The sequence below is a fragment of the Triplophysa dalaica genome, chromosome 1 (assembly GCF_015846415.1).
Source record: "Triplophysa dalaica isolate WHDGS20190420 chromosome 1, ASM1584641v1, whole genome shotgun sequence".
Lineage (NCBI taxonomy): Eukaryota > Metazoa > Chordata > Actinopteri > Cypriniformes > Nemacheilidae > Triplophysa > Triplophysa dalaica.
The window spans coordinates 30,309,304-30,336,805 of record NC_079542.1 but is presented as its reverse complement, the minus strand read 5'-3'; the positions used below and the strand labels follow the sequence as shown (position 1 = coordinate 30,336,805).

Genomic DNA, 27,502 nt, shown 5'->3' with positions numbered 1-27,502 from the left:
CAAATGATAATTTTACCTAAACACATACATCTACATTTAATTATTTCATTTAAAAATTATCTCTGAAATGGTCTCTTTTTTTCTGCGTGCGTTTGTTAGCGTGTCTGTTTGTGTGTATGTGTGCATGTGTGTTGTAATGTTTAACTGCACACAGTACAGCTTCTAAATAAGATGTCATCTGGGTTGACAGAGCATATGGTCATTGGATGAGAATCGTTACCATCTTTTTTGGGAAGAGGGTTAAAATATGGACGGAGGGTTTCATTAAAGTCGCACTGAGTGAAAGAGTAAATATGTGACAGATTGTCCATATTATAGAAGGAGACGAGAGCATCCTCATAGTCGACAAACACTCCCACCTTCTGGGGTTTGGTGGAGAGATGAAGCTGAAGAGGAGGATCTTCAAAAGCTCCATACAGGTTTGAATCGCAGAGCACGATGGCCCAGTAACCCTCTTTAGGCTTGTATGAGACATTCCTTCTCCTATTGGCATTTTCACTCACTACACCCAGTTCCCAACTTGGTTTCTTCCCCACCTCAACTACCCAGAATGCTCTTCCAGATGTAATCTGAAGCTTTCCCAGGATTCCACCCACCAGACAGAATTGTCCGGGACCACTCACGATTTTGCCATCCGGAGACACTTCCAGACTCAGATGTGCCGTTTCTTCATCCAGAATCACATCCACTGTTTAAAGAGAAAAGTCTCACTCATGGAATGCTTAAAAGTTTAATAAACCAATGTAGCAGTTCAAAATTGTGTTCTTCTTATAAATACCTGAAAACCTCTGAATTCTTTTAATCTCTGTAACCAAAAAGTTAAAAGACTTTATTCTTACAGTGGCACAATGATGTTATTAATGATCAGATGTTATTTTACAATATATACACTGATTAGCCAAAACATTATGAGCAGCCACAGAAAAATATATATATTGTCTGCATTAGGCAGGTGTGCATAATGTTTTGGCTCATCAGTATAACGGTATTTTTGTGTTTCCTTAAGGTACTTTGAAAATGGCATGATACTGTGTGAACGGAATCGAACTGGACAGCTAGTTGTCTTTTGCGTCAACCGCAATTCCCTGTCACGTACAGTGCACTAAGATGTTTGAAAAATTGCCTCGTAATATTATGCACATCAGTTTTTCTGTCCTTAAACAACAGCGACTGTAGAATTCATAGATGCCACAGTGTTATGGGAGCCCTCTTGTGTAAATATACTGCGCGCATATGAGCAGTACATTTTAATAATATAATAAGATCACATGCGATAATAACATTTAAAACTTGATAACTTTTGATAAAGTTTTAGATATTAAAAAGCTTAATATAAGGTTAAGAAGTGTATTATATATGTGGGTAGAAAAGAAATTGCTTCAGTTGTTTGTTTAATTAGTCATCAGCAGATGGCCGCATTTCTTCGCCAGTCATAAAACCGACCTTTTGCAGGAGCTGAGTGATATTGACTGCGAGGGTTTGCGTTGGTTAAACATGCTACTGCTGTCACTGATGGTATAATAATTCATTTTTCAAATTAAAATCAATTTTAAATATGCTATCCCCCTTGTAAAGTGTTTTTTAGACACAGGTTAGTATTACATACGCTGACTTTTTTTTATCAAACTATTTTGACAAGGAAGGCACATATCAATGCTATTTGTGTGCGTTGCTATGTTACAGGTGTTACATGCAGATAGAATACGGGCTTGAGTTCAGTTGATCGTTCATACACACAGTATTCAAGCTGCAACTGTAAGCAGGTGTGTGAACAGGGCATTTCAAGACTCACACCTTTAAGTATATTCAGTTGTCAATCCTGAAAAGTGACTGTATGAACAAGTGCTTGCCTTAGTTACCTCACTCATTACATCACTACTCACAGACATCATATCTCACCAAAAGAGCACAGATTCTCTAGCTGAGTCGCAATGGACGCCAAAGCAGATGAGTTTATATTTCTCATGGAGCCAAACTTCAGTTCAGTGTCAATAGAAACTGTCCAATCATCTTTGAATTCAGCAAGTACAGGAGGGTTTGACTGAAAGAGAGACAAAATCAACACAACATTACAGAGTTGACATGTTTATATTTTTCCTTCTTTTGATTCTCACATAATAGTGCATGCGTATGGTATAATATATGGCTAGCCGTGGATTAAATGCAGTTAAAGCACAACGTGGAGGTGACGAACCACCCTACACGAAGCAAAGGCTAGCTATGTATTATCCCGCTTATACTATGGTTATTTGCAGAATTAAAACCTGTTATTGATATTTTGATTAGATTTTGATCAGATGGGTATTGCACAAAACCAAGATAAGGGATTAAGCTGGGATATGTTGGTTCCCTATCGATACTTCACTCGTACTGCGTAGCAGGACGCTATGGGGAAAACTCCTTTTCTCCGATGACTGAAGCTTTATAATAACGCAGCGAAAATGCTGCACGGCCATTGGTGCGTGTAAAGTAAAACTTTACGCCAATGGCAGCGAAGCTGCACGGGCCTATGGCGATGGCGCCCACCAAAAGGGGCGGGGCTTATGGCTATATAAGCAGACACATCGCCCTCAGATTTCTTCTCCTTCAGCGACGACTTCTCTTCGCTACCCGGACTGACAGCTTCGCCGTTGAGAAAGCCTTGCAGCGGACTGGACCTCTCTGCTCAGCGATTCCGCTGATTCCTGCAGCGTCGAATCTTTTTCCGCGCCGCTATCCGGCAAAGAGCTAAAAGACTCATTTTCCGAGCAAATTTCCTGCGGCGTTGTTTCAAATGCCGCGCCGTCCCTGTCACTCGTGCGGGGTCCGCCTCCACGCCGCTGATGGGCACGGCGAGTGCGTCTCGTGCTTGGGGGTTTCCCACGCTCAGGACGCACTCGGAGAGACAGAATGCCCTCATTGTGAGAGCATGAGTCTCTCCTCTCTGTGCTCGCGGATAGCTTTCTTTTCAGAGAGCGATTCCGCCCCTCCTTCCCTCCCGCTTCACCCTGCCGGGACGGAGCGGCGGGGAAGAGGAACTAAGCTCTCGGGGAAAGGCGAGCTCGAGTCCCCTCGGCGTGCCTCGCCTTCTCCACAGAGAGAAACTTCTCCGGTTCGTTTCTCTCGGGCGGGACTGCGCCCGCCGGCATCCGCCGGTGACGTAGTCTCGTTTGGTGGAAGCGAACTCGAGGAAGACGACAGCATGTCGTTAGCGGCTTCAGACGGGGAGGAGCTATCGGGCTCAGTTTTTGACCCCACCCCCTCTCCGTCTGTAGAGCACAGCAGACACGCGCCTAGCGCGGATACCGAGCTTTTTCGGGTTCTCGCTGAGGCCGTGAAAGAGCTGGGCTTAGAGTGGTCCTCTCCGGAGGAACCCACTCGCAGCCGTCTGGATGAATGGTTTCTGCCGGGGCGTCGCACGGCCCCTCGGCAGCGAAATTCACCATTCTTCCCGGAAGTTCACGACGAACTCACCAGGTCATGGCGCGCCCCCTATTCGGCCCGTCTACGACCTTCTTCCTCCGCCCTCACCTCCATTGATGGCGCAGAGGAAAAAGGCTATGAGAAGCTGCCTCCCCTCGAAGAGTCTGTGGCCGCACATCTGTGTCCGCCCTCAGCTATCGGGTGGAAGGCAAAAGCGTCTCACCCCTCAAAGCCATGTAAGACCACATCGGCCCTCGCTGGACGCGCATTCTCGTCCGCCGGCCAAGCGGCTTCCTCTCTGCACTCCATGGCAGTACTGCAGGTGTACCAGGCCAAACTTCTCCAAGGAATGGACGAGTCTGGCACTGACAGTGCGCCCTTCAAGGAGCTGAGGAGTGCGACGGATCTGGCTCTACGCGCCACCAAGGCCACAGCCCAGGCAATAGGCAGATCGATGGCCAGTCTCGTGGTTCTCGAACGCCATCTGTGGCTGACGCTCACGGAGATCAAGGAGGCAGACAAGGTCCCCTTCCTCCACGCTACCATCTCAGCCAACGGCCTCTTTGGACCGGCAGTCGAGGGTTTTGCGGAACGCTTCACGGCAGCGCAGAAGTCCTCGCAGGCCATGAAGCACTTCCTGCCCAAGAGACCCGGATCCAGACCAGTGTCTGCCCACCCCAAGCCACAGCCGACTCAGCAGCCGGCCAGGATCACACCCCCCGCTGCTCAGAAGGCATCAAGTGCCGAGACGCGTCAACGCTCTCGCTCAGGGAGACGCTTCCCTCAGCGCCAGGGACCCCGGCCCAAGATCACGCTGGACCCGGCTCCTCAGGCATCCTCCTGAGACCGAAGCAAGGAAGAGGAGGAGGAGGAGATCGTGTCCGGCTGGACCTCCTCCCAAGAAAGCTCTATTGTGTGCCCAAGCACCCCGTTCTGTTCCGGGTGCCGGCATACATGTATGTTTGTTCAGGGTAACCGGGCCTGTTTTAATGCCCGCACAACCTACCGCTGTTATAGCGGACACTTTAATAAAACACAAACATTTTCAAAAAAAGAGCAACCTTCCTCTTCCACTCTCAGCGGAAGTCAAGCCCCCAAAAGGCGGCTTACCTCCCCAATGCATTCAACCCCTTGTCATACGGGCCGAGGCCTGGCAGGCCATACCTGGGGTATCGGCGTGGGTGATGGGGATAATATCTCGAGGATATTCACTCCAATTCGCTCGCAGACCCCCGCGGTTCCGCGGGGTCATCCCAACCCAGGTTCAGAACGCGAATTCACACGTTCTGTGCACGGAGCTGAGGAACTTGCTGGACAAAGGAGCCATAGAACTGGTTCCCCCAGATCAAACCGAGTCAGGCTTCTACAGCCGTTACTTCCTCGTACCCAAGAAGGATGGCGGTCTCCGCCCCATCCTCGATCTCAGACATCTGAACCGTGCCCTTATGAAACGGCGCTTCAGGATGATTACTCTGAAACAGATCCTCTCGCAAATATGCCCAGGGGACTGGTTATTCTCCCTGGATCTGAAAGATGCATACTTCCACATCCAGATAGCTCCCCACCACAGACGATTCTTGAGATTCGCTTACGAGGGGGTTGCATATCAATACAGGGTCCTTCCGTTCGGACTGTCTCTAGCTCCTCGCACTTTCATGAAGAGCATGGACGCGGCTCTATCCCCTCTCAGGCAGACGGGAATCCGCATTCTGAACTACCTCGGCGACTGGCTTGTTCTAGCGCAGTCAGAGGAAGAGCTAAGGTCCCACAGATCCCTTCTTCTCAGCCATCTAGAATGCCTGGGGCTAAGAATCAACTTTGCCAAGAGCTCTCTGTCCCCCAGCCAACGCATTTCGTTCCTGGGGGCGGTTTTTCGACTCGAGTCGTGTGACGGCCAGGATCGCGCCAGACCGCGCCCTGGCTATACGGCGGCTCGCGGCTTCTTTCACACTGGGAGCGTCTCGCCTCCTCAAGTCGTTTCAGAGGATGCTGGGTCTCATGGCCTCTGCTTCTCAAGTGCTGCAGTTAGGCGTTCTTCGGATGCGTCCACTGCAGTACTGGCTGAAACAAAGAGTTCTGCCACACGCTTGGCGTCATGGACGCCTACGCGTCCAGGTGGACCAAATCTGAATAACTGCTCTAGCCCCATGGAAGGATCTTCCTTGGTTGGAGCAGGGTGTGCCCCTGGGCACATCATGCAGAAGAAAGGTGATCACGACAGACGCCTCCAACACGGGTTGGGGAGCGCTGTGCGACGGTGCACCGGCCTTCGGCCACTGGTCAATTCAGGAGAAGGGGCTGCACATCAACTACCTGGAAATGCAGGCAGTATGGCTGGCCCTTCGCTACTTCCTGCCGGTCTTACGGGACCGCCATGTCTTAATCCGATCAGACAGCATGACAGTGGTCTCCTACATAAATCACCAAGGAGGCCTCGCCTCAAAATGCCTTTTCTCCCTGGTACTTCGCCTCTTGGAATGGGCGCAGTGCAATCTGCGCTCACTGAGAGCAACTCACGTACCGGGCAGACTGAACCAGGGAGCAGATATGCTATCCCGGAGCAATGTCCCTTCAAAGGAATGGACGCTCCACCCCAGGTCGGTACAGAAAATCTGGGAGGTCTTCGGCAGGGCAGAAGTCGACCTTTTTGCCTCAAAAGACAACTCTCATTGCCCAACCTATTTTCCAAAGGACAAGGATGCCTTGGCCCACAGCTGGCCTAACCAGCTCCTCTATGCCTTCCCCCCGATCGCTCTTATACCGCAGACGATCAGGAGGATCACGGAACAAGCGCACACAGTGCTGTTCGTAGCCCCACTCTGGAAGAACCAGCCTTGGGTTGCGGAATTGTCTCAGCTGCTCGTAGCAGCCCCGTGACCTATTCCCCTGAGACGGGACCTCCTCTCTCAGGCAGGCAACACCATTTGGCACCCCCAGCCAGAGCTCTGGGCGCTGCACCTTTGGCCACTCGACGGGGGCCTACGATTCTCCCCGAGAGTGTCATGAACACAATATCACAGGCTAGAGCGCCGTCTACGAGACGACTCTATACCCTTAAGTGGTCTGTCTTCTCCGCCTGGTGTGTAACTCGCGGCACAGACCCAGAATCCTGTGATATATCAATAATTCTGTCATTCCTGCAAGAGCTGTTGGATAAGGGCCGCTCCCCTTCAACACTCAAGGTATATGTGGCAGCAATCGCAGCTTCCTATGCCCCTATAGCGGGCCAAGGAGTGGGAAAGAACGACTTGATTATTCGTTTCTTGAGGGGTTCCAGGCGGCTACGTCCCCCTCGCCCCCTCACCGTTCCTATATGGGACCTACCTACTGTTTTGAGAGCTCTGAAGGGTTCTTCCTTCGAGCCTCTACAGTCCGTAGACCTCCGCCCCCTAACACTAAAAACTGCACTGCTTCTAGCGTTAGCATCGGTAAAACGTGTGGGTGATCTACAAGCGCTCTCTGTGAGCCCCTCCTGTCTTGAATTTGGGCCTGATGACTCTAGGGTAGTCCTCAAACCAAGACACGGTTATGTACCTAAGGTGCTTTCTACTCCGTTTAGAGCACAGGTGGTGACATTATCTGCGCTCCCCCCCTCCGAGCAGGACCCGGAGCTTTATCTGCTCTGCCCAGTCAGAGCGTTAAAAATTTACATTGAGCGTTCCGCCGCCTTCAGGAAGTCGGAACAGCTTTTTGTCTGCTTCGGAGACCGCACCAAAGGGTCCCCGGTCACCAAGCAGAGACTATCTAAATGGCTAGTTGAGGCTATCGCGCTGGCATATTCTTCCTTGGGCCTTCAATGCCCCACGGGAGTAAGGGCCCATTCTAATAGAGGCGTTGCCTCTTCATGGGCATGGTCTAGTGGAGTCTCCATAGCGGATATTTGTGCGGCGGCTTGCTGGGCCTCGCCTTCCACATTTACCAGATTTTACAGTCTGGACATTCCGGCCTTACAGGCCCGGGTCCTTTCTGCTTAAGACTAGACTGCTGGACCGTGGTTGCTCTCAACCACACTGGCACCTGGCACATTCTTAGGACGATTAACTGGATTAAGCCACCTATTAGCCTGGCTTTTCCGTCTTCTACAGGGCTTCCCTGCATTATACAAATACTCGAGCTACGGCTCCGGTATTATATGATGTTTTTCGTTCTACTTGTGGCACGGCGGGATTATACTGGTTCCCCATAGCGTCCTGCTACGCAGTACGAGTGAAGTATCGATAGGGAACGTACTCGGTTACTAACGTAACCTCGGTTCCCTGAGATACGGGAACGAGTACTGCGTTCCTGGCCGTGCTCACAAGCTGCATATGGTCGTCGCTTCAGTCGAAATAACCTGAGGTTCCTACGGCGATGTGTCTGCTTATATAGCCATAAGCCCCGCCCCTTTTGGCGGGCGCCATCGCCATAGGCCCGTGCAGCTTCGCTGCCATTGGCGTAAAGTTTTACTTTACACGCACCAATGGCCGTGCAGCATTTTCGCTGCGTTATTATAAAGCTTCAGTCATCGGAGAAAAGGAGTTTTCCCCATAGCATCCTGCTACGCAGTACTCGTTCCCGTATCTCAGGGAACCGAGGTTACGTTAGTAACCGAGTACGTTATCCTAGCTGAATTTAGCCTCAACTCGGTTGCATGAAAGCAGCTCAAACTTAACCCGGACAAGTTACTATGGTGATTTATTCTCTGCAGCTAGCCTGCTCCAGACCAGGCTAACAGCCAGGCTAAAATTAATCCTAGTGATTCACCTGTATTTCCAACGTCAATCCACCGAATTGATTGCACCATGTCCCGTCTTTCTAAGTATGTTGCATCATTTTAATTATCCTGTATTAAAATATTACATATATACTCAATTTTCATTTCATTTAAATCTGTTGGCTTTTTGTAATTGCAACAGTATTTTTATATTGATTCAAGTATTATTACTCAGGCCAAGTGTTATATTGCTATGCTAATGAATGTGTATAGATTTACTGGTGGGCCGCCCCCTCTGCCAGTTCTATGGGCTTTTTTTTAACTGCTACAATCATACAGACATTCAACATGTAAGCAGACACCTTATCTATTCACCTCATTTGTTCACTGTTATCTACTTTAAAGTCACTTACAGCCTGCAAAATGTTCTTATGTTTAAATTTAACTTGCTACCAGGTCCTTTTATGGCCAAACACGTTTGTTTTTGATGAAGGATAGAAAGATAAAATTTATAAAAACGTAACATGAGAAAAATTGATTAATTCCTTTACTCCTTTGTTTATTGCCTAATTATGACAGTTCCAGTGGAGGACTTTTTATTAACTGTACAGTTTGGACTTCTTACGCATTAAGTCGGTCCGCTATTGTCTGCCAGGCTTTCTCGCGTTCTCCGCCATTGAAGACTTATCTCATCATTTAAAAAAAACGGTTCCCCGCCAAAGACGAGTTATTACGGCAATCAGTGTTTTAACTGTAGTACAGCAGGTGGCGCTGTTACACACCTTTGGGAAAAAGTACAGAATCCCAGAACCTACAACGTATATATTTTATCAGTTTTTAATGATTGTTCTAAGTGGAATCTGGGTGGAATCTTTGGCAAAAAAAATTAATTATCTAGCTGTTTAATCAAAGTGATGCATTTTTGAAGAAACCTGCCCACATCTTCAGAGTGATAAAAAACGAACAAAGGAAGATAGAAGAATACATTCTTTTTGTTTAAAAGCTGAGACTCTGTTCTTTCATTTGACATATATTCTTTACCGAAATTTACAGTGAGCCATTAATATTTGGTGAAAATGTAAAAAAACGCTGGAGTAGGCTGGCAACTTTTTTAAAAAAAGGCTGGTGGGGAATGAGTTAATTCTGGGATTGGTATTGCCTTTTTTTCTTATGGTATCTCTCACCTCTTCATAAAACTTCATCAGGACATGTTCTTCAGCGGCTGTGAAGTATGAAGCTCGACTTTTATCCATGTTTCCATCAGTGATTCTGTGAGCGATCAAGAGGTCTATTTAAGAATGCCGTGAACGTGCACTCATCCCAGCTATCTACACCTGGCTTGACTTAGCTTCGCGTTGTCATCCTGGCTTAGCAAACATGCAACCAATTATGCCAGGATGTGCCAAGCAGACAAGGTCAAGCCACTTGCTCAATTATCCTGGATTTCTTTATTCTACTTTTGTGCAATACCCCTCAGATGGGTAAAAACTGCAAATATTTGTTACGGTTAATTGGTCAGATAATTTCAAACCTTTATTCAACTCTCTGGAAATGTGCATGTTTAAATGCAAACCTTCCAGCCAATCAGACTTAAGTATTTAAACAGACCATGCACTGAAAAAAAATATTCTTGAGGCTTAGTAAATACTACCCATGCAAATCAGTTACATTTTACTTACATATACTAAGTATCAAAGTAAACTAAATGTAAACTTCTTGAATCTAGGCAAGGATTTCCACTTAATTAGATGGAGTAGATTTTATTCTATGTTTTTAACAAAAGAGTACATACGTTGTGACTCAATAATGGTGACATCACATTCATCTTGTGTTCATTTTCAAAAAGGTGTTTTGTAGACGTTTGTTATTTGGTCAATAAAAGCAATTGATGTGATCTCCTGTTTCTGACCATTTTTAGGTCAATTCAAGCTTCTCTGAATAAGTCATATTTAGTGTTTAATTATTCAATATTTATCATTCAAAATAAGCAGATGAACTGTTGTCGGTTATATCAACTAATAATACTCAATTTGTATAAGTAATTAATATTGAGAAATATTAGGTTGACTTTTATCTAATTTATTTTAATGTGTCACGACTCATAGATGATAAATTTTGGTACTCTTTAGTTAAAAACATAGAATAAAATCTACTCAATCTAATTGAGTGGAGATCCTTGCCTCAATTTTATTGAGTAGATTCAGGAAGTTTGAATATAGTTTACTTTGCTAATCCTCAACAATCATTTTTTTCAGTGCTCAACCAAAGCAAATCCAACACATTTACAGGCCTGTTTGGCAATTTTAGGGCAGTCAAATTCCAATTTAGCCGTGACTTACATGACAAAGGCATCTCATAAGTGTCAAGTTAAAATATACGTGACAAATCATTCAACGCACATCTAGGATTTTTATATTTCTTAAAATGCACAGAATACAGAATTTGTCACTGACTTGTAGAAAGACCATGTCATCTTCCTCTTTCTTATTTTGGTTCAGGTGATCGATGATTTCTCTATACTTAAGGGTTACCTTTTCTATCTGATGATTTTTCTCAGCCATCTTCTTCTCAAGAAATTTTCTTCCTTCCTCTAGAGGAGAGAGCAGCTCCTCCTCAGCTCTCCTCACAACATCCATCACTTCAGCAAATACCTTCTTTATTTCCCTCTGCTCTCTGTCTATCTGAGCCTGTGAGAAGATAAGAAGCGACTGATCATCAAGTGTCTGTTTATAGATTCACTCTCAGAAATGTCAAAATATTTCTACATTTCAAAGAAATACACTTACCTGGTTTGTCATGGTTTCCAATCCTTTAACAGTATTTTGCTTTTCGGCCTGCAGTAACATACCAAACTGTCTGAGTACATTGATACAGTTTAAACACCCAACCATACCGATGTCTCTCACAAGATTTAGAGCCTAATGTGTGCTGATTGTTTTTTGCACAGCAGGTATTAGAATTAACTTGTATGTACTCACTGGGTATTTTGTAAAAACTCATATTATCGTTTCATTAAAACAGGATAAACTCAATATTCATTTTCTTAAAACTACCCCCTGTTGACTTTTCTATGAAAGGTTTATACCTCTTTCAGCTCTCTCTCTGTCTCGATAAATACAACATCTTCCCCGGTCTTCACACATAAGCTGCAGATCAAACGCTTTTCCCGTTTGCAGTAGAGCTCCAGAGGTCTGCCATGGACACGACACGCTTTCTCGTCCAGTCTCTCCACCGGACTTACCAGTTTATGACCCCTGTGCCTCCTCAAAGACTGATGGCGCTTCAGATGCCGCTCACAGTACGAGAGCAAACAGGTCAAGCAGGACTTCACAGCTCTTAGTGGCAGGTTTTCCTCACAGATGTCGCAGGGGATCTCACCTGTCTCCCTGGTATAGAGACTTCGGTCGGCCTTCTGCACCTGGACAAACTCTTGAAGAATGGTTTCGAGAGCAGCGTTCACGCTGCTTTTGGTGTACACAGGCTCCTGACACATGGGGCATTCTTGATTTCTCATGCTTATGTGCTGGTTCATACAGCGCTGACTAGAGCTGTGTCCACAGCCATTGGTGACCAGATCTTCAAACAGGTTCTTACAGATGAGACACTGACGGTGGCGAGGGACATCTACAGGTGAAGCCATGGTGATTAGATCTGAGTTTACACCTGAGGATTTGAATAGTCATAATAATAAGAAATGGCTTGTATAAATAAAACGTGCTGGAGATGTGTTTCAAAACAATGTGTTTAATATCTATCACCTGAACCGGCAAAATGTCAAAAAATGCTTTTTTTTTTAATCGAGAAGCAATGTAATTCATAGGAAGATACACAGCAAAACCTCCAGTGTTAATTTAACACTGTTAGTGTTTATATAATTCTCACTCAGGGGCCGGTTTTTCAAAAGGTTTAATCCGGATAAAATTGATCCGGATTTAGTAATCCATTTTTTGCGATCCGCGATCACGTTATCCAGCTTACTTTTGGAGCCAGTTTTTTAAAGCAACATCGGATTGGATCAATCTGATCCGGATAGGAACTTTTCAGGATCACCAAATCTGGATAACCAGTGCTGGATAACCAGTGCTCAAACAGGATAGGAAATCGCAATGTAGAACTATAGATATGTAAAAAGCAACAAGTAGAATAGCCAGCGTGGGGTCAATATAAGTTTATTTTATTTGAAATGAAAACACACACATTTAAAAAAAACTAAAAACAAGAAAAACCCCAACCCATCCTCTTCCAGCAGTCTGCTCATCTGAACACAAACAATTGAGCAATTGAGCGTTTAAATGGAGTTCTGAGAATGGAACCACAGAAAGCAAGCATGCAACATAACTGTATTGTCCTGCACAACATCGCTACTAAGCGCAATGTCCCTCTCTCTGTTGACAATGATGCACCTGAGCCCCTTGGAGACCCTAACCAACCTCCTGCATTCTGGAAACGTCCAGCAAACAGGACGTCCAACAAGGGACGAAATAGTTAGACACTATTTCTGATTTGGATTTGTTTTGGATTTCAAAAGTCAGTGATTGCCATTCTTTGCATTTTTTTTGGTTATTCTGTAATCATTGCATGCATCACTAATACATATTCTAAAAACAAAAATATTTTCGATTGTGATGAATATATATATAAATTAGTGACAGAATAAAATTTATTGTTTTTGGTAAATTTTGACAGCTGTTTGGAGGATTATTTTATGAGGCCAAACTCTTTCTACTTTGCTGTAGGCCTATATTGAAAGGCTGAATACGTTAAAGCCTACCTAATCATTGTAGCCTGACGGATGAACAAATAAAATTAAAACCTTATGAATAAATATGATATCTTGTAAGATACTGCATGATCCAAATATAGTATTATTTTATACAAATTTTAAAGTTTTCATTACATTTTGGGCATTGATTCCATGCTTAATCCACCTTTCTGATGGGATCAGTTTAATCCAGATTTTTTTCCAGGATTACGTGAACTGATCCGATTATGTAATCCGTTTTTTCTTTTGAAAAACACATTTTCAAGATTTGATCCAATCCGTTATCCAAAATACTAGTGGATTACTTTTGAAAAACCGGGCCCTGAGTGTTAAAAAGTAACACTGCAGCAGATTTAAAGTTAATGAGATAATTAAGATGATTACTGAAGTGATGATTGATCATTAATGATGAACACCTGCTGATAACAAACACAATCACTGAAGAAAACATGAAAAATAAGAACTCACCCTAATAGTGTTTAGTGTTTCCTTTAGTTTGGCTCTTAAACTTAATATCTATTTTTAATTATCTGTAATAGTGTGTTTTAGAGGCACATTTTTAACAGTCAAACATGGGCTGAACATGAGTATCTTGACTCAAAGTTACTGTTTATCAAATTTTTGCTGAACAATGTCAAATGATGTAGTTTTTGTGACGTGTCAAATTTAGACTAAATATTTTTAGATTTATAAAAGGGCAAGGGAACGCAGGATAGGCAAGGCAAGTTTATTTATATAGCACATATCATACACAAGGACGTATCTTTAAAATGCAAATGATTTAAGATAACAAATACTTTGGATTTTAAGAAACAATAAAACAGCAATAAAATTGATTAAAAATGTGATTGTATATATAAAAAGAATAAGAACAAAATAAAAATAAATTAGAAATAGAAGTGCAGTTGATGTAAACCATCAAACCTGCTCAGTTTGTGAATGCACAGCTAAACAAGTGTGTTTTTAATCTGGATTTAAAAGTATCTACTGTTGGTGAACCTCTGATGTCATCTGGAAGTAGATTCCAGCTACAGGTGGCGTAATAGCTAAACGCTGACTCGCCCTGTTTTGATTGAACCCTTGTTATCTCTAACTGACTTGATCCTGATGATCTGAGAAGTCTGTTTCGTTTATATTCAATGAGCATATCTGATATGTATTTAGGTCCTAGACCATTAAGTGATTTATAGACAATTAATAATAATTTGAAGTTGATTCTAAAAGTAACTGGTAACCAGTGTAAGGACCTGAGGATTGGAGTGATATGATCAGAATTTTGGGTTCTGGTCAGAATCCTGGCAGCAGCCAGGTAATCCACAGTAATCCACCCTGCTGGTGATGAAAGCATGGACTACTTTCTCTAAATCTTGGCTTGAGACAAAACATCTGATTCTGGCTATGTTTCTGAGATGGTAGTAGGCTGATCTGCTTATTGCTTTGACATGACTGCTGAAAATTTAGGTCAGACTCTAAAATTACCCCAAGATTTTTTACCTTACTTTGTCTCTTTAGACCTCTTAAATCAAGGTATCTGTTTACCTTGTAAGTTTCATCCTTGTTACCAAAAACAATGACTTCAGTTTTGTTTTGATTTAACTGAAGGAAGTTTTGACACATCCAGCTGTTAATTTCATCATTGCATTGGCAAAGAGAGTCAATAGGCCTGTAGTCATTGGGTGAGAGGGCTAGGTAGATCTGAGTGTCGTCTGCATAGCTGTGGTAGGCAATTTGGTACTTTTTCATTATTTGGCCAAGTGGGAGCATATACAAATTAAAGAGGAGCGGAGCAAGAATTGAGCCCTGTGGAACACCACAAGTCATGGGTGTCCAGTCAGATTTATGGTTGCCTATGTTCACATAGTAACCTCTCCCTTTAAGGTATGACCCAATCCATTTAAGTACCAACCCTGAAAGCCCTACCCAGTTTTCCAGCCTTTGTAGGAGTATGGTGTGATCTACGGCGTCAAAGGCAGCACTGAGATCTAGTAATACCAGAACTGATATTTTGCCTGAATCAGAATTCAATTGAATATCATTAATTATCTTTGTGAGCACTGTCTCTGTGCTATGATGCTGACAGAAACTAATTGTCAAGCAAGCCATTTGAGTTAAAGAATTTGGTCAGCTGAGTGAAGACAACCTTTTCAATGATCTTGCCTATAAAAGGAAGATTTGATATTGGTCTGTAGTTAGACAGTAAGGTTTTGTCTGGATTGCCCTTTTTTAGAAGAGGTTTGACAACTGCAACTTGGTTAAGTTCCTGAGAGCAGTGAGATATTAACTATTTTTAGGAGATCTGCTTCCAAACAGTTAAACACTCTTTTGAAAAAGGATGTAGGAAGTGTGTCAAGGCTGCAAGTTGATGCCTTAAGATGCTGTACCAATTCCTCCAGGGTTTTGAGATCAATTGTCTGAAATTCAGACTAAGTTACTAATTTCTTATGTGCTGAAGTCAGACTGACCTGACTGCCGTATGGAGCTTTGCTGAATTCCATTCTGATATTACTGATCTTTTGAAGGAAAAAAGTTTCAAACTCATTGCATTTGTCATCAGACAGCATTTCCCTGTCTGATTCCTCAGTCTCTCTACAGTTGCAAAAAGAGTGTGAGTGTTATTTATTTTGCAGTTTATAATGTTAGAGAAAAAGTTCTGTCTAGCTTTGCCTAAGTCAACATTGAAGGCATGCAGACTGTCTTTATAGATGTTAGAGTGAACTGCAGGTTTGTTTTTTCACCACATACGCTCAGCTTTTCTGCATGTTCCTTTCATGCTTTTTTCTGCTGGTGTGTTTCTCAAGGGTGCTTTACGCCTGCCAGTTATCGCCTTGACCTTTACTGGAGCAATGGCATCGATAGCATTTTTAACTTTTGCATTAAAGCTATCGAGGAGAACATCCATAGGGTCTGTAGACATACTTGGTGACAAAGACATACACTGTAAAAAATGCCTGTGAAATTAACGGTAAAATCCTGTTGTTTTCACACAAAAAACCTGTTATCAGAAAGTGTCCGTAAAAAATACAGAAAAACACTGTAAAATTGTCTGTAAAATTAACAGCAAAAATTCCATTGTTTTTACGGAAAAACCCTGTAAAAAAATGCTGTGCAATTAACAGTGAAATTCTGTAGTTTTCACAGAGAAAACTGTTGTCAAAAAACGTCCATAAAATACGGATAACTCTGTCAAATTCTCTTGGAAATTAACAGTGAAATTCCAAAGTTTTCAAGAGGAGTTTTTTTTCAACTCCACGAACACTATTATCACCTTCACTTACAGACACCACTGTCACTTTATTTCTGTTGCACGTCTACAAAAGTTCTAATTGAAAATGAACATAAGTTTACATGTCGATGGTTTTGTTGAGTCACCATTATGGTGATGAGTGTTTGCTTTAGTTGTGGTCTTGACCCATTGCCTGCCATGTGAAGAAGTCTTTCCCCAGTATTGACATCTATGAGTTGAAACACACTGACTCAGGTGGGTGGAAAGCTCAGATAAAGCTAACGCATTAAATTATTTGTGTTGGAGAGTAAGTACATGTTCAAGAGTTTAGGTGGTGCTTTAAAGTTACTTGTTGTCCTCATTTGTGATATTGAATGAAATTAATTAATATACTGAATGTCTTTAACAGCAAATCTAACGCTTGATAAATGTTCTAGCAGATATCTAGAATATAACAGTTTGTCTCAACAATGGTGACATCAGAAAAAAACCTCTAAAGATAAACGCAATGCATTCTGGGTATCATCAAAGCACAAAACTCATCAATGACTCCCAGCATGCATTGCGGCTGTAAGCTTTTCATTTGTTAGTCACCACTGTTGAGATTCATACTCTGATTCTTGATGTCTGAGTCAAAGACAAAATGCAGGCTTTTTAACGGTTCAAAAACTTTTTATGTTGATTGTTGCATGAAATGTGAATTTTAAAAGTAGATTCATTTGAAACAAAAAATACAATAAGTAATTAAACAACATCCCAAATAAAGAGTAAATACCTAATCACAATTTCATTTGATGTGATTTGCTACAAAACTATGTTAAATATAAAACAATGTCATAGCAGCTCAAAGAAAACTGTAAACTTATTTATGACAGCTGAAAGAGGCCAACTAAAGCAAACCCTGATCACAAAAACGGTGACTTTGAATACACCAATAAAACATCAAGTCATGGCTGTTATGCTGCAGTCCCTGTGAAGCAGAAGTGATGATTCAGTATTCTGACCTATTTACAAGATGAATAGTGGGTGTGGCTCATGTTTTCTACTGTGAATTGATTGGATGAATAAAAACAGGATGTTCCCGTAATTTTACGGTAGTTTGCTGGCAACCACAGCTGCCGGTATTTTTCCGTAAAAACTACGGAATTTGTATTTTTTCTTTTCTTTTCTGATATCAAATGTTTTGTGGGTCACCACTAAGCTGAAGAGTTGAGTCTGTGTTCAACTCACGGTCAGGCAAAGATACTCTGATGTCATGCTTGCATGTTGCTTTGTTTAAATGTGACTTAAATAATGAATTACAAAGAAATAAATTAAGTAAATGTAATGTTATCACTTTTATGCATTTGGACCAAGTTTTCATTTTCTATAAAGAAATGTTGTTGATATAAAATACTCAAATGTATTAAGTTCATTCACTGTTTGAAGTTTGTGCCCTGAAGTTTTAAACTGCAAAGCTGTTTAGGTTCTTTTCCTGTATTTTGTACGGAATTTTACTGGCAACCACAGCTGCCGGTATTTTTCCGTAAAAATTACTGAACATTTTTTACAGTGTAGCATTCATAAATAGCTCACTGGTGTTCATTTATGAATCTCTTTTTTACGGAGACGGGTCTATTTTCAGTGGCAGGACTGATTTATATATCAAAGAAAATACAGAAATGATCAGACAGTGCCACATCTCTAATAATAGTGGATGAAATGTTTAGACCTTCGCTAATGAGCAGATCCAGAGTGTGTCCACGATTGTGTGTGGGACCGTGCACATGCTGGATCAGATCAAAAGTGTTTAAAACATTTAAAAGTTGATTTGCAGTGCTGTTTTCTGTCTTGTCTACATGAATATTAAAATCTCCAGCGATAACAAAACAGTCAAATTCTGAGGAAATAGCTGATAGCAGTTCTGAAAAGTTATCAACAAAGACTGGGGAGTATTTGGGAGGTCTGTAAATAATTGTAAACAGAATGCGTGGTGCACCTTTTAAAGCAATACTCAAGTATTCAAAGGACAGGTAGTCACCAAGTAAAACTTGCTTGCAGTCAAAGTGATCTTTAAATAGAGCAGCTATTCCTCCACCTCGACTAACAGCTCTGCAAACATTTATAAAAGTAAAGTTTGGGGGGCAGATTCATTGAGGTTTGTAGCACTACAACTATCATCTAACCAAGTTTCATTTAGAAACATGAAGTCCAGTTTGTTACTAGTGATGAGGTCATTTACCAAAAAGGATTTGTTTTTTAGTGAATTGATGTTTAAAAGTGCTAATTGAATAGTAACTGTTTTTTTTCCCTTGTCATTCTCAGAGTATCGTCTAAAGGTATTAGATTAGATAGCTTTGCCATACGACTGGAAGGGGCCTTAGTTTTTCGTTCACTTATCTGGACAGATACAGGGAAAACTAAAGGAACACTGGGTTCCCACTTGTTCTGTAAATATTTGAAATTGTTGCTGTTATCATAGCAGGGACCCAATTCATATCAGTTACCAGTGCTCTTTGCAATCTTGTTTAGTCCATCTCCAGCAGATGGGGATTTGTGTTATCCCTGGCGTTGTTGCAGAGGCCGGAGAGCTCTTTCATATGGAACAGGTTGGCCAGGTTGATCCAGAAGCATTGGTGGTTTTGGGTCCCGTCGCTTTTTAGTTGAAACCTGTGGACTCAGCAGTTTTTTTAAAGCAAATACTAGTTCTTCCATTTTCTCTGAGAAGCTCAAATAGATGATGTAGTAGAGAGGGAGAGGGTGTGTAGTGAGAGGGGCTGCGAGTCTGGTGTTTCTGAAGACTGAAGTATGTTGTTTTGGCTCTCCCGGTTGTTATCCACAGAAACCTCCTTGGGTTCCTCGTCCAACTGATGTGATGTCACTGGGCAGGGTACAGCCTCAGTGGTGTTATCCAAATGTCCATCCAACTGCTGAGGTGGGTCACTATGGCCAGGTGTATTTGTGCCATTTAGGAGTGGAGTGGCACACTTTACTGATGGGTGAAGAAGGGAGAAGAGGATATTGTCCTATAGCACTCTTGAACCAAGTTTGTTTGGGTGGAGGTCATCTGTTGTAAAAGTTGACTTTGACTCCAAAAGAGATTAAAGTTGTCAGTCCAGTTGTCAGAAGTTCAGTCCTCTCATGTTTCAGGTTTTTTGCAGCCATATGTTCAGACTGAGTAGCCGAGAGAACATATTCGTTCCCCTAGCTGAGAGAGGTCCACTGATGAATGCCTGTACTTTTAGCTTTCCAAGCATTTCAAAGAGTTCATTAAAATCCCTTTTTAGGAGCTCTGATTGCTCTTTTCCAGTATCATTTTTCCCCACATGTACGACAATCCGATTTACAGACTTACGTTGTTTCAGGATGTTTGAGAGTTCCTTGCTTACATCAACAATCATTGATTGAGGGAAATAGTATGTATGTATAGCCCTGCTACGAAGGTTTCTGATAATAGAGTCCCCCACTATCAGAGTATTTTGCTCGGCTGCTTTCTGAGCAGAGTGCCGTTGCCTGTTTGACACAGAGCGTCTGCCAACTGCAGTGTCCACTTTTGATTTTTGTCCACCTGACCACATTTGGGGATTTTTCACCCATATTCATTAGTGCCTCAAATCTATTTTCAAGATGTACAGGGGGTGGCAGAGTACCAATATTGTCTAGTCGAGTCTTGGCCATATCTGGGGTAGATGAAGCTAATGAGGCAATTTGTGAATCTCTTGACAGTCTGATATTACAAGCATCTTTAGGTCTTACGCTCTTTTTAATATTTGTAATTAACATGCAAACTCTGTCTTCCAAACAGGCAGATCGGATCTTCAGACAATCAGGACACAGTGCGTTTACACTTGTTGTTCAATCAATTGGTTTCCAAACTGAAAAAAAATATTCTTGAGGGTTAGTAAATATTAGCCATGCAAATCAGTTAAATTTTACTTACACATACTAGGTAGCAAAGTAAACTATATGGAAAGTTCCTGAATCTAATCAATAAAATTAAGGCAAGTTTTCCACTCAATTACATTGAGTAGATTTTATTCTATGTTTTTAAGTAAAGAGTACCTAAATTTATCAGATATGAGTTGTGACACACTGAAAGAAATTAGATAAAGTCTACATAATATTTCTCAATATGAATTACTTTGTTAAGTGAACACTGTTTACAATAATGGTGACATCAAATTAATCTTGTGTTCATTGTCAAAAAGGGCTTTTGTCGACGTTTGTTATTTGGTCAATAAAAGCAATTGATGCGATCTCCTGTTTCTGGACAGTTTTAGATAAATTCAAGCTTCTCTGAATAAGTCATATTTATTGTTAAATTATTCAATATTTATCTTTCAGAATAAGCAGATGAACTGTTGTCAGTTATTTAAACTAATATTACTCCATTTTTATAAGTAATTAATTCTGAGAAATATTAGGTTGACTAGTGTCATGACTCATATCTGATCAATTTAGGTACTCTTTACTTAAAAACATAGAATAAAATCTACTCAATCTAATTGAGTGGAGATCCTTGCAGTTTACATAATAGATAAATTTAACTGATTTGCATGAGTAATATTTACTAGTCCTCAAGAATATTATTTTTCAGTGCACATCTGGATATCTGATTGGATCTCAAGTTTACTGCCCGTTATTTTAAAAAGCCTGCAATTAAAAAATAGTTCCATCCCAGATAGCAAACGTTGGCGGCCCAAATCTGGCCCACACCTTACTCCCCATACTTTACTCATCTGGCCCACATATGGCGTGGAATGATGGCACTTGGGCGGTCCGCTCCTGTTTGCCAGATTTGGGCAACAGGCATGCCAAAGCTATGCCACATATCAGACAACAGCACAAATGAAGCAGAGCTGACCCAAATAAAAATACCAGTTCATTTAAATTCTGACCCAGATTTATCCCAAAACCATCACCTTTCTGTACTCCTGTTTGACAGAATTTGTATTGAGTTTCATTATTATTATAGTGATAATTGAGCCATTAGTTATGAACATCTGCTGTTACCAAACAGCATCACTGCAGAAAAGTTCAACAAAAACTACAAAAAAATGTACCCAGAGAAACATAACAACTACAACCTGAAATACAACCTGAAATACAACCCAGCTAACAAAAATTTGTAATAAGAACGCAATTGATTCAAATGTAAACATGGTAGATGTCTCACTGACCACCAACTAGCACCATTGATCAGAGTATCATTTCAATATCTATAACAAATTTACTTTAAAAGTACATATATGTACAAGAGTCAATGTCATGGGTCAAGAGCGCAACTCAAGGAAACACTGATCACCATGATGGTGACTTTTGTCAGCTGGGAACGATCTTAAATCATAAAAAACTGACATTTTGAATATTTAAATTTTTGTTGTTTGATATGTGGCCCAAATCTGGCAAACAGGAGCGGACCGCACAAGTGCCATCATTCCACGCGGTATGTGGGCCAGATGAGTAAAGTATGGGGAGTAAGGTGTGGGCCAGATGAGTAAAGTATGGGGAGTAAGGTGTGGGTCAGTTTTGGGAACCAAAAATTTGCTATCTGGGATTGGAGTAAGGTGTGGGCTAGATTTGTGCCGAAATTTGCTATCTGGGTTGCGTCTACATTAAACTGAGATCTGATAACATTACGATCAGAACTGCATTTACACTTGTCTTATTAATGTGATTGTGGACAATATCCAGATACAGATGCCATGTAAATAACAAATGTAAACACAGCCTAAGATTCAATCCTTATAACATGATGCAATCTTTTTATCAGTTCATTATGTGCCGAAGAAGAACTGGTGCTTCCTGGTGAGTTTGCTTTCTATCAAGATTACTCTCAAGAGTAATTTCTTGCCGTTTCAAGTTTCGTTTGCTCACTGGGAGACTGATAACATAGTTCAAGACACAAACTTTCTTAATATCACTACAATACAGCAGCCTTAGAATCATATTGACACAGCTGTTTGTAAATTTACATTTCAAATGAATATCTAAATATGATGTTATTGCATTTTTATGTATTTGTAATCTCCTATTTTTATTAATTTTACTATATTTTGGTCTTTCATGTGTTTTGCTCCTTCTTTCCTGTTTCCTATGTGTTTTGTGCTTTCTCTTAAAGTCCTCTGCAACAATGCATATTATAAAGGCGTTAGCGCTACAATTAAATACGGACAATTGTTTGTGAAAAAATAACTATTTACCAGGTTTTTTGTATTTAAACATTATAGTAACATGAAAAAATATGTACAGTATTGTTCAAAATAATAGCAGTACAATGTGACTAACCAGAATAATCAAGGTTTTTAGTATATTTTTTATTGCTACGTGGCAAACAAGTTACCAGTAGGTTCAGTAGATTCTCAGAAAACAAATGAGACCCAGCATTCATGATATGCACGCTCTTAAGGCTGTGCAATTGGGCAATTAGTTGAATTAGTTGAAAGGGGTGTGTTCAAAAAAATAGCAGTGTGGCATTCAATCACTGAGGTCATCAATTTTTTTAAGAAACAGGTGTGAATCAGGTGGCCCCTATTTAAGGATGAAGCCAACACTTGTTGAACATGCATTTGAAAGCTGAGGAAAATGGGTCGTTCAAGACATTGTTCAGAAGAACAGCGTACTTTGATTAAAAAGTTGATTGGAGATGGGAAAACCTATAAAGAGGTGCAAACAATGATAGGCTGTTCAGCTAAAATGATCTCCAATGCCTTAAAATGGAGAGCAAAACCAGAGAGACGTGGAAGAAAATGGAAGACAACCATCAAAATGGATAGAAGAATAACCAGAATGGCAAAGGCTCAGCCAATGATCACCTCCAGGATGATCAAAGACAGTCTGGAGTTACCTGTAAGTACTGTGACACTTAGAGGACGTCTGTGTGAAGCTAATCTATTTTCAAGAATCCCCCGCGAAGTCCCTCTGTTAAAAAAAAGGCATGTGCAGAAGAGGTTACAATTTGCCAAAGAACACATCAACTGGCCTAAAGAGAAATGGAGGAACATTTTGTGGACTGATGAGAGTAAAATTGTTCTTTTTGGGCAGTTTGTGAGACGACCCCCAAACTCTGAATTCAAGCCACAGTACACAGTGAAGACAGTGAAGCATGGAGGTGCAAGCATCATGATATGGGCATGTTTCTCCTACTATGGTGTTGGGCCTATTTATCACATACCAGGGATCATGGATCAGTTTGCATATGTTAAAATACTTGAAGAGGTCATGTTGCCCTATGCTGAAGAGGACATGCCCTTGAAATGGTTGTTTCAACAAGACAATGACCCAAAACACACTAGTAAACGGGCAAAGTCTTGGTTCCAAACCAACAAAATTAATGTTATGGAGTGGCCAGCCCAATCTCCAGACCTTAATCCAATTGAGAACTTGTGGGGTGATATCAAAAATGCTGTTTCTGAAGCAAAACCAAGAAATGTGAATGAATTGTGGAATGTTGTTAAAGAATCATGGAGTGGAATAACAGCTGAGAGGTGCCACAAGTTGGTTGACTCCATGCCACACAGATGTCAAGCAGTTTTAAAAAACTGTGGTCATACAACTAAATATTAGTTAAGTGATTCACAGGATTGCTAAATTTTGAGTTTGTACAGTCAAAGGTAGACACTGCTATTTTTTTGAACACACCCCTTTCAACTAATTGCCCAATTGCACAGCCTTAAGAGCGTGCATATCATGAATGCTGGGTCTTGTTTGTTTTCTGAGAATCTACTGAACCTACTGGTAACTTGTTTGCCACGTAGCAATAAAAAATATACTAAAAACCTTGATTATTCTGGTTAGTCACATTGTACTGCTATTATTTTGAACAATACTGTATTTATTTACTTGTATGGTGGCTCTTCACTGCATGCAGGCTTGATGAGTTATTTTGACTTTGATTTAAGGCAAGCTACAATGAAGCTTAGTTCTATCATAAAACTCATATTTGTTTATCATAAAACGTCTTGGCGAGAGGGAGGGAGACATTATGTCAAACCGACAGATGGCTTTTGCCCTTAAGAACCTATCAACTGCGATTAGTTTAGAAAAGGCTGATGAAATTAGCGAATGAAAGTTTACGCTACACTATAGTGTTAATAAAATAAAACAAACAGAACATTTATAACTAATCAAAATGTCATACTACCCTCTTGAAGGTTTATTATATATTTAAGCAAGTAGTCTACACACAATGTGTTGCTTATATTGTGCAAGGTAAAGTGGAATATGATCATTTAGTTTATTCTCAAATTATTTTTATTGCTAAAAATATTTATACATTTAAACAAGCACGATTGTGATCAGTGTTTGCTTTAGTTGGGCTCTTGACTCTGATCAAGGAAAGTTACAATACCATAAGTTTTCATTGTGTTTCAAAACAGTTGTTTAAAAAAACAGTTGTTGAGATACTGAAAATTAAGATCTGTTAGGATCATTGTGTGTTTATTCTAATAATTGCTCAGGAGTGTGTTATAAATGTGTGAATAGTGTTTGATCCTACAGTGAGAGATTTAAACAGTGGTATTAAAATACTGTATGAAATAAACAATACACTAGAAAAACACAAAGTTGTTGACTCCATTAGACATGAAGAATCAGTATATGAATCATAACAATGCTGACAATCACCAAATGAAAGCTTCATGCTGCAATGCATGCTGGGTACAATACTCATTCATGACTCAAAGAATGCATTGCAGATGATCTGATTTTCTGAATTAGTTTGATAATTGTCACTATTGTTGAGGTTTGTATGATGACTGTTGATGTCTAAGTGGGGCAAGACAGCTGTTGATTTATTTATCACCTTACATATACATTTGTGAACGGATACATTTGAATCCATCATAAAACATAGAAGATTAACTTCCACCTTATTTAGTGTCACTTCACATCTTTATCATAGACATCACAAAAACTTAACTTAAAAACATCTCTTTTCTCTTATTAATGCATGAGTGCATCTTATCAAAAAACTGTTGTAAACACTTAGATTTAATTTAAACAAAGTCAAGGGTCAAAAGCCAAACTATAGCAAACACTGATCGCAATAATGTTGAAATTTATAAATTTGTATAAACAATTGATTGAAATGTTGTCCAAGGGTGAACATGATGTTAACCCAACGACATCTCTCACTTGGGAAAATCAGGAGAGTCTGCATCCGCCAGAGGTCGCATTTATAATGATGTAAATGATAAACAAATGCGAACAGGGTAGGCGGTGTCCCTTGAAAATGGCATGTCTGGTCACATTATTCTAGACCAGCGTTGGTGGTTTACTGGTTTATAGCAACATACAAAATGTCCTTTTAGCCAGAGAGAAGATGAAAATCATATGGATAAAACAAATCAAAGCAAATCATATACCATGTATAACATTAAACAAGCTTCTTGAAGAGGTTTTCTCTATAATGTATTCAATATATAAGAAATGCAAACGTTGTATTCTGCACTATAGTGGCTAAGATCAGTATAACCTTTAAATAATGAGAGTTTATTATGAGATAACATCTTATTTTTTTAAATAACAAGATATTAATGCAACATAACAACTTTTATTTCGGAATACCTAACTAACATCTCAAAATAATGACTTAATTTGAAACAACAAGTTATACCGTTGAAAATAACCGTTTGCTAATTTATGAAATGCTTATTTATTATTTAATCAAAATATTTTTATCTTGAAAAATAGAAATTCTGTCATATACTCACTTCTAAATCTGTGTAAATGTCTTTGTTCTGATGAATTTTGGGGGGGAAAACAAAACATTCACAAAGTCACTGAAGATTAAATCTGTCCATCAGTTCAAATTTTATGATTTGACACAGCAGTCCAGGGAATAGAGACCTGATGATTAATTTACATATCTCTATACACTTCAGTAAAAGTCACACACAAAGGATCAGAAATCAGACTTACCTGTTCAAAGAAGTGAATTCTTCTCTTCAGGGTATGCAGTATCTGTGCCTCTTTTATGATTCAGTTAAGTTCCATTTCCCTCCAGTGACCATCCCTTTGTTAACGTTCATTTCCAAAGACAAAATCCATTGGCTGACTATCCACACTGTTTTGCATATTTACAAACATTTGCTCAGGTTTTGTTTGTGTGTGTATCCACCCCCAATCAAAAACACCTGCTTATCTTTAGACAACTTACATCCGTTTAACATCAAGGAACAAAGATAAATTCTTAAAAACCAACTATGTGTTTCAAAGCTATGGTTTCCTTTAACCCATCTACAGCAGAAGGCTCATTATCAATATAACTCAAGGTGACAGATCTTAAAAAGATGTCTAAATTTTGTCTGTTAGTCAAACAAAAAACACCATGACTTATGACAACTTAAAATAGTCCACATCACAAGCAATAAGCAAAACATATACAGTGAGGTTATTCCCAGAGCGATTTTTGATGCTCTCGACGGCGGCAGTCTGAACGTACGGTAACATTTTCCAAATATACGTCATATGGTTTGAGATGTTAGTAAAGAAAACAGAGAAAGTATTGAAGAAGTATAAGAGCCAGACAAGGAGAGCCAGAGCTCCCGGAGAAGAGCATTCAGCGAGGAGCCAAGGGAAAAGAGCCCCGAGCTTATCTTACATTTCCTTTTTATCCTTACCTTGACTATGTGACTTAACCAGTCAACACGATGATGTCACAGCAATCTCACAGTGATGTCACCATGAGTTTATAGAAAGCTCACAATGAGGTCAAAATGTAACCTCAGAGCAAACTCACTGTGTGCTCAAACTGTGATCTTGGAGGCTTAGATGTGACTTTTGATGTCATTTGAAGTCACCATTATGTTTCTGAGTGTTTGCATTAGTTGATCTCTTGACTCTACAGTGTTTGACATCTGTTCCTCTGGTTGCTGTAACTGTTTTTGGTGCACATTTGTGATGTTGAGTGATGCTAAAGGAGTCTTTAATGATAGTATAATCATGGGTAAATGTTGGTGAGAACAGTGTTGTGCTGCTGAATGTGTAATAGTAGAGCGTTAGATTCAGCTGTTTTGAGACAAACATATATTTTAAAGGTCTTCTAAATGAATTACTCACATAAATGTTGCAAAGGTTTATAATTAAGACTCAAATTCATCAAGACTCAATGTATGAACCTCAAAAATGTTAATAATAAACTGAGAAGCTTCTTGCTGCAATGCATGCTGGGAGTCATGAATGAGTTTTAAACTATGATGTTACCCAGCATGCATTGCAACTGAATTACACTCTAAAAAATGCTGGGTTATTTGTTTAACCCAACAGCTGGGTTGAGCCTGTTGGGTCATTTTGTTGGGTTATTTTCTCAGTGTTGGGTCATTTTTTGAGTAACCCAAACGCTGGGTTAGCAGTCTGGTCCAATAGCTGGGTTTCAGTCACGTGATTATGATGACGCTCGAAGGCGGGGCGATTTCAGATGGAGGGCAGGAAGTAAATATGG

The 27,502-nt window shown here is 40.6% G+C and overlaps 1 protein-coding gene across 1 annotated transcript; it reads right to left on the bottom strand.

Moving 5' to 3' along the window:
* LOC130417438 (E3 ubiquitin-protein ligase TRIM38-like) lies at positions 1-25,997 on the bottom strand. The gene is made up of 7 exons (XM_056743004.1): positions 25,981-25,997; positions 22,907-22,980; positions 11,181-11,758; positions 10,882-10,929; positions 10,627-10,782; positions 1,900-2,041; positions 1-688 (listed from the first exon to the last, which is right to left on the bottom strand). The coding sequence occupies exons 3-7, from the start codon at positions 11,733-11,735 to the stop codon at positions 141-143; spliced, it is 1,449 nt and encodes a 482-aa protein (XP_056598982.1). The 5' UTR covers positions 11,736-11,758; positions 22,907-22,980; positions 25,981-25,997; the 3' UTR covers positions 1-140.
* Between the last annotated feature and the right edge of the window lie 1,505 nt (positions 25,998-27,502).

Excerpts from the sequence above, each read along its gene's own strand:
- LOC130417438 (XM_056743004.1), bottom strand. The coding sequence starts at position 11,735 with ATGGCTTCACCTGTAGATGTCCCTCGCCACCGTCAGTGTCTCATCTGT. Across the intron at positions 10,930-11,180 it reads CAGAGAGAGAGCTGAAAGAG|GCCGAAAAGCAAAATACTGT; the intron begins GTATAAACCTTT and ends ATGTTACTGCAG. Across the intron at positions 10,783-10,881 it reads TGGAAACCATGACAAACCAG|GCTCAGATAGACAGAGAGCA; the intron begins GTAAGTGTATTT and ends ATCTTCTCACAG.